At 32.5% G+C, this 13,003-nt stretch overlaps 1 protein-coding gene across 1 annotated transcript; it reads left to right on the forward strand.

Annotated features, from left to right (window-relative positions):
* The first annotated feature begins 4,724 nt into the window (after positions 1 to 4,724).
* LOC110031685 (40S ribosomal protein S29) lies at positions 4,725 to 7,027 on the forward strand. Its single transcript, XM_020735021.1, has 3 exons — positions 4,725 to 4,883; positions 5,058 to 5,157; positions 6,852 to 7,027. Exons 1-3 carry the CDS (start codon positions 4,822 to 4,824, stop codon positions 6,858 to 6,860), a joined length of 171 nt encoding a protein of 56 aa, XP_020590680.1. The 5' UTR covers positions 4,725 to 4,821; the 3' UTR covers positions 6,861 to 7,027.
* The last annotated feature ends 5,976 nt before the right edge of the window (positions 7,028 to 13,003 follow it).

A 13,003-nucleotide genomic window follows, 5' to 3' on the forward strand; every position in this document is an offset into this window, starting at 1 on the left:
GGTTATATATATATATATATATAAAAGGAGGCCACACAAATTTAATTAAATTAAAGGGTTTTTACATAGATATCAACACAATCTATAATTTCAAATTCACTCATTAACCACCTAAAACTATTTTGAAACAACCACTTTACGCAAGAAGGGCCCACCTTTATCTCTCGCAACTTTGTCATTGTTACTGTATCATGGTAAGACTCTTATATTTAACTCGCACATGTAGCGTTGGACATCTCTATGGTGACCAGACAATAGTGAACTATGGTGACTGCAGTGATCTCTGGTTAATCGTATCCTTACAAGTATTTCATAAAGATCTGTCATATATGTAAGCTTAAGGTGTGAACAAATGTTATTTTTATATTTTCTTTTATTATGTTGATGCTTCTATTCTGTATATTATGTTATGCATTGATAAGTCATACAAAAAGTGAAGTTTAGGTAAAAAGTGATGAGTTAAGATTTGTCATTCTTCAAGCTCAACTTCTGTCACTGATATAAAAATGTTTGTCATTCTTCAAGCTCAATTCTTATGCATAGATAAGTGAGATGTATGTAAAAAGTGAGGTTTAGGTGTTATATATATGCAATCACGCAGGAATTGAGTGGCATGTATGTAAATTTTCCTTTTAGTATTATATATGGAAATCATGTTATTTCTCACTTATGATGGTTAAAAAAAACTACGCATTTTCATGATTGAAATTCATCATGCCACATGGTGATGAAATAATTGAGTAATGTAATTCAAGCTTTGATGGTACTAGCAGATGCATATATGAGCATGATGAATATATCAATGGTAATGAGTAAAATGTCTATTGATATATCTTTGGTGTTTGACTCTCAATTTAAAGGTTCAACTAGTTTGGGACAATTTATTCGGACACTTATAATTTTTGAAAATTTTGTTATGACATTTAAGACAAGTGGTAGAAAAAGAGTTATTGCAATATGTTCTTAAAATGGTTGTCCGTGATGAGTGAGAGCTTCAGTTTGTGTGGTGGCAAACATTTGAAATAAAGAAAATTGAAGGTTCACATTTGTGCCTAGGTGTGAAGACTGTTGGAACAAACAAGCAACTTTCATCTGGGTGGCCAATAAGACAAGATATAGCAAAAACTTATCCAAACATGTCACTAAAATAAATATGAGTTATCACTATCATATATGAAGGTATGAAGATTAATGTAGTTCGCGTAGAATCAAATATTTGGGCAGTTGATGATTGTTTTAAGTGGGTACCTCCATTACGTGTAGAGCTTGTCAAAAAAGTCTCGGGTTCTCACATTATTTTTTATTATAATGTCAGTGATTAAATATTTGAGATAATATACATAAAATTTAGGGTGTTCATTAAATGGTTCCTAGCTGGCAGCAGACAACTCGTGGGATTTGATTCATGTCATTTAAAATCCAAATATTTAGGAGTATTGCTTTTAAGCAATGTTTTGGATGAGAATAATGAAATTCTTACAAAACTAGCAATCAAAAGATAGAGCCACCAACGAAATTAAAATTACAATATTTGTGACTCTAAAATAGAAGGTAAAATCCCAATTTTTTTAAATTCCAAATTAATAACATCAATACTTTGTATTATTTGTGAGGCCACTAATAACAAATGCTTCAACCCATCTAAAATATAAATATCCAATGAATGAAATGGATGATATAATCATACATGGAGGTGAGCTACAAACATTTGGAATTACATACAATTTTTTTGTTTTCCATAAGGGACATTTCCACTTAACTCTTGGATCAATCATATAGCACAATCATTATTTGCAAGCATTCAATTTTATTTATCTGTGATAGCTCTTTCAAGATGATCCTCTTAAGAAGTTTTTCAAGGGCAATTTAGAGGAATATCTTTGGAGTTTTCACTCGGATCTTGCATGAAAGCTCTCAACCAAAATTTGTTCTTTTGAAAGAAAATGTGCAATATTAATTGACAGTTCCACCAACATCACAATATTATAGAATAGTTTATATAAATTTTACTATGGTGTGACCAAGAATTCACCATTTTTATGTGTAATACATCTCATTTATGATAAATTGTAATGGACAATAACTTCATAAAATTTTATAATATCACATTATTTTCTCTTGTTAACTAGTTATTAAAAAAGTAACATAAAAATATATCATCATATTTATTTTATCAAATTAGTGTACCAACTTGAGTCATTCTCATAAGTACAATTATATATCATCAAGGTTGATTATAATTTTGCCTTGAGCTACCTTATCGACATAGATAGAGGGGAACAAATAAATAAATGGAGTTTATTTAATCTTGTTTATCCATCAAGGACATCTTCACCTTACTAGTGGATTAATCGTAAGTGCAATCATTATTTGAAAGCATTCAAATTTCTCAATTATAGGAAGCTCTTTCAAGATGGTCCTCTTAGGAAGCCTCTCGAGGTCAATTTAAGGATTCCTCTTTGAAGCTTTCACTCAGATCTTTCATATGACCTCTCAATCAAAATCAATTATTTTGAGTTAAGAAGTGCAATAGTTGTTAACATTTCCACCAATATCAAAGTATTATAACATGGTTTATACAAATCTTACTATGGTTTGATTAGGAATTTACCACTTCCATGCACAATGTACCTTATTTAATTTATGTCATATTGCAATAAGCTATAGCTTCCCAAGATTTGATAGCATCACATATTTTTCCTCATTAAATATCCATAAAATAATTGCGTCAAAGTATTTTCCTTGTATTACTTTATCCAATTAATGTATTAACATGACTTGTCCTGAAAAGTATGATATTATATCATCATACTTAATTATAATTTTGTCTCAAGCTATCTTACAATATTATCTTCTCAACATTCATTAATTTCTAATTAAACTCGACTCTATTCTCATGCTTTCTCTCAACATTGTACTCGGGAGTCAGTCTCTCCCTCTCACATGACCATCCAACACTAAGACTCTATTTCGAATAGATGAAAAAATACTTTCAACTCACATCACACATTAAAACACAATTATCATTTGTTTGATATTTGGTGTATTTAGAATCTAAGAGCCAAAAGTGAACAAAAATATATTTCATCATTAAATATTGAGTCGGCATTATGACGATAGTCTTCATATTCCTCCACCTCTCATCAAGAAAATTAAAAAATCCCTCAGCCACTTTCCATCTAAGCATGATTCCCAATGCATATGTAAGGGACTTTTGATTTCTCAATTCAAAACAAATATATAGGATATTTATTCACATCCATTTATCATTAATATGCCATCAACAAATTCTCAATATCAAACATGAATTTCGAGAATTAGCAAGTATCTCGAGATAAATTTTTTAATAAGAAATATTCAAACTTCAATTAAATGTCATTCAAAACTCCGATTTTAGAAAACTTACAGTTAACTGTCCAACACGAGACGGACCCAACAGTACCAACATCAGTCCAATTCTAATAAAATCAATCCCAAATTAAGTTGTTAAACCACCATGCCAGCACTCACTTCTTCTTTCTTCTCCCACAACTAAACAAGTTATATATAACCCTATGTAAATACATAAAAATATGTGGCATGTATTAATTTAATTTTATTTTATTTATATTTTAATACTAATTAAAACATGTTTATCCTCACAAACTAATCACTATTTTGAATCACTACTCTCAATACATCTCAACAAGTTCAATAAATCCTCTATAGATTCAAGCCAGCTTTTTGTAACACTCAACACCTGTAAATCTTAACAATAAATGAGCTAATTACTGCATAACTACATTGTTTCAACTTAAAAGCAGCACCATCCAATTACTTCTTGAATTTTTATAGAGTTTCAATAAATATAGAGCACCAAAATAATTTCCTTGTATTTTGATATGTCACTAGTACATATAGCATGATATTATATGCTGAAATAGTTTATCTTCACTCTAATAGAACATATTCATTTCAGCAAAAAATACTGTGTATTTTTGCCATGAATTGATTAATTAATTTTGCATTATGAACCATTTTTTGCATAGGAACTACTTTAATAAAAATACTACCAATTAAAATAATTTAATTACCGCTTTCAAAAATTATAAATAGGGTTGTAAGCGAGCCGAGCTCGAGCGAGCTCAGGCTTGGCTCGTGTTAGACTCGTTCGAAATAGGTAGTTCAAAATCGGCTCGTGTTCGAAATCATCTCGTGAACAGTGTGTTAGTGTTCGACTCGATTTAAATATTCACGTTCGTGTTCGGCTCGAAATTGACTCGAAAAAATTAAATTGAAAAAGATAGATGTAAATTGTGAGATTCGAACCTGAACCAAATATATACAATTATGATTTAAGCTTAGATATAAATATATATAATATATTATTATATAAATATAAATATATATATATATATAATTATAATTTCGAGCTAAAACGAGCCAAACACAAGCGAACAAAGAGCTGCTCGTGTTCGACTCGTTTCAAATTCGAGCTTTAAATACTTGTTCGTGTTCGACTCGTTTACTTAACGAACGAGCCAAACACGAGCTATTCACGAATAACGAGTTTTTTTGAGAGCCCTAATTATAGAGGTAAATATAAGGATTTGCTTCGGCTTCTTTATTGAAAATATACTTTTTTTTGCAAAATTTATTTGATTATTCGTTTTTGTAAATACCATTTTTGTAGGGAGCTTAAACTAAAATATTGGCCCCATGCTATAAAAGAGGGCGATTCATGGCCCCAAAATCTAGGGTTAAGAGAATTCGATTCGGGGTCCTGCGGCTCTTCTTCATCTCAAGCTAGGGCGTCTCTGATCTAAGATTCAACTGCGCAACATGGGCCATTCTAACGTTTGGAACTCACATCCGAAGAACTACGGGCTGGGATCCCGGGCTTGGTATCTTCCTTCCATCTCTTTGTTGCAGATTTTCTCTGAAAGTTTTTTTTTTCCCTAGATTTCGATCGATGGCCATCTATGTATAGAGGTTTCTTATTGTTGTTCTCATAAGATCTGATCGAATTCTAATAATTTTAATTTCAAGAGGTAACCGCTTAAATTTCTTGTTTGCAGCCGTGTCTGCGGTAATGTGCATGGCTTGATCCGTAAATACGGCCTCATGTGTTGCAGGCAGTGCTTCCGTAACAACGCCAAGGAGATTGGATTCATCAAGGTTATTTTTAACTCTTCTTGCTTATTTGTAAAATCTCACAAACTGAACAGCATGCTGTTATAGAATGGTAATTCTTCCTTTGCCTATTTTATGAATTTGTTTTCCTTTTTTTGTGTTTGTTAGGCCAGAGTTTAGCATAAATTTTGGTAGCATAACTAAAGGTTTTGATCTGCTATGGTGTAATATGACTATCATATATGAATATCATCATGAAAATGAATAAATATTCTATTATATAATATATATTGTTGTTAGTGTGCGTTATGCTGATGTTATGAATGCCTGCAATTTTTGGTGTCCAAGCGTCCCATATATAGCATTTATACACTTATTATGCATGTAGGATAGACAACTACCCTTTTATGTGAAAAAAAGAAAAAATTACCCAAATTTATTGTTATACTTTCCAATCATAACAACTGAACTTGTTCACTTTAAACTTCAACACATATAAATATGAAGCAAATTTTATGAAATTTAAATAGGATTTGATATGTTATATAGTATACGAAGTATTATGTAAATGGTTGCTTTAGTTAGTTAAATACAAGATTTATTAATTTCATGGTGTTGTACCCAAAATCAAATAAATTTTTTTGCACACGTAATTTTATGAATTTGATTTAAAAAATAAAACTGTACTGAAGTTGTACTTCTAGCTTGGAGCTTTACAAACCATCTAGTTTTTTTCAAATTCGATCAACAATTGTTCTTTGAAGGTAGCAACATAGAGAACTAATTGTGTGAAAAGGTACTTTTTTACTTGAAAGAATAATAGTTAATTAATTAGTCTAGCTCAAGCTCAAGTAGGGGGACAATTTGTATTTTGCTTGACTCATTCATGCTCTTTTAGCATGTGTTAATTGAACATTTCTTCTCTAAGTAGGAAAATCATCAATCTTTTTCTATTGAAATTTGATACTATCTCATTTAAATGGTAGACTGAAATTGTCGATTCTCTTTAACATAATTAAAATTAGCGACATAATGTGTTTTAAGATTTTTAAAGTTTATTTGATTATCAATTTTTTGCAACATTGATAATGGTTACTTTATAACACTTGCTATTTTATGCAACATTGATAATGGTTACTTTATAACAGTTGTGATTTTAAAGGCATAATACTTTCAAATGCGTAAAAATTAATCATATTGTTTGATACTTGATCATTTATCTTGGTAATATAAGAGTAAATCTTAATGAAAGTTAATGAGAACCATCAGATCACTGACGTGGTCTTGAGTTTGAAGGTTATATTTTTGCTGGCTCACCTCGAATGACATGATATTCAAAGACATTTCAATTTTATTTTGATGCAATTCGACATCTACATGTTCAAATCAATGATATCAACCTGTCAAGCTATCTTCAGACCAAAAAAATGTTAAAAAAATCATCATTACCCATATTATTTCTAATAACATTACATCTGACATTGAAACAAAAACAATATTATATTGGAGTATTTCCATACATTCCACATAATTGTTATGTATTTACATATTTTTGACACCTAAATATTGATATATACATGCATAAAACTCAAATCTGTAACATCACATTGTAAATACTACCACTATGCAGATATTTGTTTTATAATTCTGTAACTACATGACAAGCATTAATATCGATTTGTCTTGGAATCAATACTACAATACTTTGTTTTGATGAATCATTCTTTGTTACATTTCAGTACCGCTGAGGATCAATGGGCTTTCAAGACGAGGAGGAAGATGAAGGAGAATACGTTTTATAAATGCATGATTTTCTGGTAGTTATGCAAATTTCTTTCTTGCAAACTTGGTTTTACAAGTTTTTTCTGTGTTGAAACTCTAGGCCTTTATTGACCTTCTGTTGGCTTTTAATTTCTGTCCGTTGTCTATGGAATACCTTTCATTTTAGTTATGCTTTTGTCTATGGAAGACCTCGATTTTATTTAAGTACTAAAGACCTAGTTAAAATTCGAACTCATTGATTTACCAAAATTAAATTAGTTGGCTTATGCAGCATTGTAAATTCAAATCAAATTAATCTGCATGAAGCAGAATCGATTTATTTGATTTGGATGTTTTGGCTCAAGTGCCTCTTCATCTCCATATTTTGACCTGTTTTGGCTCATCTATGGCATCATCTTGAGTTGATGTTAGCATGTGACAGTTTGTGTTGTTGGAATAAGATGGCAGTTCTTATGCATTTGCATATCTAACATCTAAAGTTTACATACATAGTACTCAGTTCTTATGCATTTGCATATCTAACATCTAAAGTTTGATATTTGCATTTATAACATTTTAGTGTTAAAATCTTTACATAACAATGTTTCACTCACTTTTAAAAAGTTAGTGATAGAGATATTTTTGATGTGATATTAATGATTCGATGTTTGATATGTAACTATACAGGATTTAACTTAACGATAATCGTATCGAATAAGTGACAGCATGATCGAAAATTTGAAACATTAGAATTAAAATCTAGCACTAATCTATGTAAAATCCCATTTGAGTAGTATTGAATATTTTAAAAATAAATTCAAGTAAATAAGTTTTGATATTAAGATGGCACAGTAGAAAGAAAACTACATAAGACAGTAGAAAGAAAACTACATAAGTGGAGCGGAATGCTAGAGATGGACAATTTTGACAACTAATGACACTCATAGTTCTAATTTAAACATTAATAATCTTTATTTACTTATGTCACACTTGAAAATTTTATTTTATGAATCTCACATCATTTGTAAAGTCTCCGTCAGAGGGGACCTAATTGCCGGAGCTTAGCAACAAGATGGTGCCGACCAAAGATGCCCAAAGCTTCCATTACTAAGCTTATAAAGACCTCAAAAACTCTTCTTTCTACTTATGTAATGACGAGATTGCGATGTACAAAGACCTCTGCAACTCCCATCTTTCTCCTTCGTCCACCTTGCTCCTACAACAACGATGAGATTGCAGTTTAAAGAAACCTCAAAAGCTTCCATCTTTCACCCCCTAGCTAGGATGTTAGCAGAGGATGTGAGATTCGTAGGTTTCGTGTGTGATACAAGTGTATCCATTGCTCCATATGTAAAAACTCGTAAAAAAATACCTGATATCATAGTCTCTTTAGCACGAGTGTGTATTATTTGGTCAACCAGAAATCTAAGTTTAATTGAACCAAAAATCTAAGTTTAATTGAACTAATTTATTTTATTAAAATCGGTCTAAAAAATGCATTCCCTTTTTTTTTTCAAACCTCAATATTCGGTATTTGGTAATTAGGTCGGTTTTAATTTTTATTTAAGCAGATAAATTGAAAATAAAAAACTTCAAATTAAATGGAGGATTCATAAAATTAAGTTGACGTTATATGCGTAAGATATGTAATTCTTGATACTTGTTTATAGTAGAATTCCAACAATTAAATTTTAGTTTATTCATAACGAAAACGTTTATGCTGGTTCAATTTTATCAAAAATTGGATTGGTTTGATTTTTTCAATTTCGGATTATGGTTACAATTGATTTTTTATTTAGGTTAAAGTCAATCTTTCTTTATAAATGTAACTAAGTCAGCCTATGGTCAATTACTCAATTATGGCTAGTTGTGGCCAACCGAGCCCCTGCTATGCAATATAAACAAACAGGGCTTTTCATGTAGGATATGTGAAACATTAGTATTATCTCTCACACATGAATGATGCCTTTATATTCAAGACAAATAGGGCGGCATCCTCTCAAATCCACCTATTTCACTTCCTTCTATCTCATTGTGATCATCTTCTTTCTAAAGATCCAAGACCCCCTGAAGATCTCCTTGATCTCGGTAGGGTCAGCTTTTATTTTTTCTACTCTGATTTCTAGGTTTATTTGAGGTGGGAAAGACCCCATTTTATGGGATTATGGTTGTTTGAGGAATAATGAAGAGATCGAAGAGCTTGGAAGCTTTCAACGGGAGGAGATGAAGACTATCTCACATCCTTTTCGTTGTGGCAGCGCTTTATCTTGTAATGATCGCTTTCAAATTCTACCTCATTTTGAAGATTGTTGGTTTGAGACAATCAGAGTTTTGTCAGCAGCGATCGTCCCGTTGGCGGGGATGATGTGGCAGATGTGAACCACCATTTTTTCGCTCCGCCTACTCAGATTCACTCCATCACAACCTCGATGGTGAAGACCACCACCGAAGCCCAGGACACGTGACAAGTAATTGTATTTTTTAAACCACTGGCAGGATCACCAACACCCTAATGAGGAGGCGACAACATTGGGGTGGCAATCTTACTGAGCTGGAGACGATGGCTCATGTAGCTTCGACTTTGGGAATGAAGGCTTGGAAGGAAATGGAGAATTTTGGGGACAAAGGGTAGTTGAACACAAGATTTTTAAGTAATCAAGTGTGCAAACATTCATTCCTAAGTGAAGTGTTTCCTTCTTTCAATAACCACTCGTTACTTTTTTTTCCTAGAGATTTTTATATTTTTAAGTCCAAGAATTGTAAGGGTTAGACTACTTAGCGCCTAGTAAAAATGCTAAGGCCTTACGGGTGACTTGAGAGAAGTTTGTCGTAAGAGTTGGTATCAAACTAGGATTAGAAAACTTCAGAATCTACATTCATATAAATAATGCAATTGAAAATTTCCTCTTGCTAAATAGGAACCCAATTTGCCTTCCTGAGTGATAAGCTGAGGTATCAAACTAGGAGTGAGGTTTCAAACTCACCTCTTAATGTTTGTAAGCGCACCTTCTTGACTTGCACCGCTCCTTTATAAAAGGTCTAAAGCTTCTCCCATGCATCTTTAGCAGACTTCACTTTAGAAATTTTTTCAAATGCGTTTTCATGTAATCCTTGATAGATTAGATATAGAGCCTTTTTGTTTCTCTTCCTTGAATCTCTTAAACTATCCTTTTGAGTTAGGATAGACTTGAATCATCTTATGACTCGTTGTAGACCTTGTCTACCATCTCCTATTGAGCTCCAACAATGACCTTGACCTTGACGCTTCAATTGTCATAGTTGATATTGTTGAGCATTAGGACTTGAAAGGGGATCATATTGTTGTTGGCTATCTCTATAGAAACCAAAGACTTGGAGACTATGACAATTGAACAGCTCCCTGGTTCCTTACAAGCCTATAAAAAGAAAAAGAAGTAAGGGATAACAAAAAAGTTCTTGAAGACACAACTTAAACCAACAAAAGATGAGAGCCTAGAGTATGATAAGAGTCAACAAGGAAGAGGTCTTGGTCGAGGAGAAGGTCGTGGTCATGGATGTGGATGGGCTTGGAGTTCCAACTATTACAACAACATCAATATCAATTTTTGACGAGAAGGAAGGTCAATAAGAGGGCATGGAAGAGGAAAATAAAGACCAATGCATGACAAATCTCATTTACAATTGCCAAAAGTTTAATCTTTGTTGTGGAATGTAGAACTCCCAATAATAATAAAGTTGAAAAGAATGTTATTATATAGAAGAGAGAAGTAAACAAGATGACAATTTGCTACTGATATATAAGACGAACGAAAAGGATGAAGAAAATACATGGTATTTGGACATTGGTGCAAATAACCATATGTTTGGAAGAGAAAACATTTTCGTGGAGCTTGATAAGTCGTGAGTGACAAGTATCCTTTGTTGACGAGTCTAACGTAGCAATGAAAAGCAAATGTAATATCCTTATTTGATTGAAAAATAGGAAACACCAATTTATTTCCAACATTTATTTTGTGCTAAATATAAAGAGTAATATCATAAGCTTGGGTTAGCTCTTAGTGAAAGATTATGATATTCATTTGAAAGACAAGAACCTTTCAGATAATATGAGCAATAAAATTATAAAGATATCAATGTCAAGAAACAGAATGTTCTTGCTCAATATTCAAAATGATATTGCCAAATGTCTCAAAATCTGTTACAAACATCCATCATGGCTCTGACATTTTCGATTTGGATATCTTAATTTTGGAGGATTGGGTTGCTATTAAAAAAAAAAAGTGATGAGTAGTTTATCTTGCATTAATCACTCAGACCGGATGTGTGAAGGCTGATTGCTCAGGAAGTGATTTAGGAAGAGTTTTCTAAAGGAGTCAAATTCGAGAGCACAAAAGCCACTTAAGCTCATACATACAAATGTGTGTGGTCTAATCAAGCCAAGCTATGTTGGTAAGGGTAATTGATTTCTTTTTTTCATAGATGATTTTTCAAGGAAAAATTTGTTATATTGTTTAAAACAAAAATACGATGTGTTTTGAGCATTCATGAAGTTCAAAGCTTTGGTGGGAGTAGAACGCGGCCTTGAGATTAAAGCCATGCGATCTGATCAAGGAGGCGAGCTAACTTCAAAGGAATTTCAAGAGTTTTGTGAAACCAATGGAATATGCAGTCTATTGATTGTTTCAAGATCCCCTCAACAAATTGGTATAGTAGAAAGAAAGAATCGAACTATTGTCAACATGACTCGAAGCATGCTTAAGATTCGGATTCTTCCTAAGGAGTTTTGGGCCGAAGTTTTGCATGGGTGGTTTACTTGTCAAACCGATCTCTAACAAGAAGTGTGTGGGGAATGACAACACAAGGAGCTTGGAGTCGAAGGAAGCCCCGTGTATTGCATCTAAGAGTGTTTCGAAACATAACCCATGTGCATGCATCTGATGAGCACCGAAGTATGCTAGATAATAAAAGTGAGAAGTTCATTTTCATCAGTTATAACTCAAACTTCAAAGGTTATAAGTTGTACAATTCAAACACTGGGAAGATAATTATCAGTAATGATATCGTATTCGATGCAGAAGGAGAATGGATTTGGGGCCAATCTTATGAGGTTTACAAATTTTTTCCGTATATTTAGAATGAAGAAGTGAAGCAACCAAGGATGAAGCAAGATGGAGAGGAGCTTACTACACCACCAGCTACACCAACTGCATATACTTAAGAGGACTCATCATATTCATCATCTTCAAGTGAAGGTTTAAGTGAAAGGGTGCCATACTTTAGAAGTTTATAGGAAATTGATGATGTAACTGAGAATCAAGACAATCTTACTCTATTTTGTCCTTTTGCCAAATGTGAACCCATGAATTTTGAAGAAACTGAGCAAAGTAAGAAATGGAAGTATGCATTTGACTAAGAAATCCAGGCAATTAAGAAGAATGATACTTGAGTGCTAGCTGCACTTTCAAAGGAACAAGATAATTGACATAAAGTGAGTGTACACAACAAAGAAGAGTGCTGAAGGAGAAATCAAAGGTATAAAGGAAGATTGGTGGCAAAATGCTACAACCAAAAAGCTGGCTTTAATTATGATGAGATATTTGTTCATGTTGCTCGAATTAAATTTATTAGGCTAATCAATTCTTTGACAGGTCAAAATAGGTGGAAAATACATCACATAAATGTAAAGTTTACCTTTCTGAATGGAATCCTTGAAGAAGTCTACATTCAATAACCACTATGCTACAAAGTCAAGGGCAAGAAGACAAGGGTTTGAAGCAGAAGAAGGTTCTCTTATGACTTGAAACAAGCACCTAGGGCATGGAGCAACATGATCGACAAGTATTTCCTTGAGAATAATTTCATCAATTGTCCTCATGAGCATACCATCTACATCAAAGTCAAGGATGAGAATATTTTGATACTATGTTTGTATGTGGATAATTTGATCCTCATTGGAAGCAATCCAAGAATATTTGAAGAGTTCAAGAAAGTGATGACCAAGGAGTTCGATATGATAGACATTAAACAATTCACGTATTATATCGGTATTGAAGTTAAGTAAAACGAGATGAATGCATCTTTATTTCTCAAGGAAAATTTTGAAAATAAATACTCAAGAAATTCAATATGAATGATTGCAAACTCATAAGCA

Source organism: Phalaenopsis equestris, unplaced genomic scaffold (assembly GCF_001263595.1).
Source record: "Phalaenopsis equestris unplaced genomic scaffold, ASM126359v1 Scaffold000840, whole genome shotgun sequence".
NCBI lineage: Eukaryota > Viridiplantae > Streptophyta > Magnoliopsida > Asparagales > Orchidaceae > Phalaenopsis > Phalaenopsis equestris.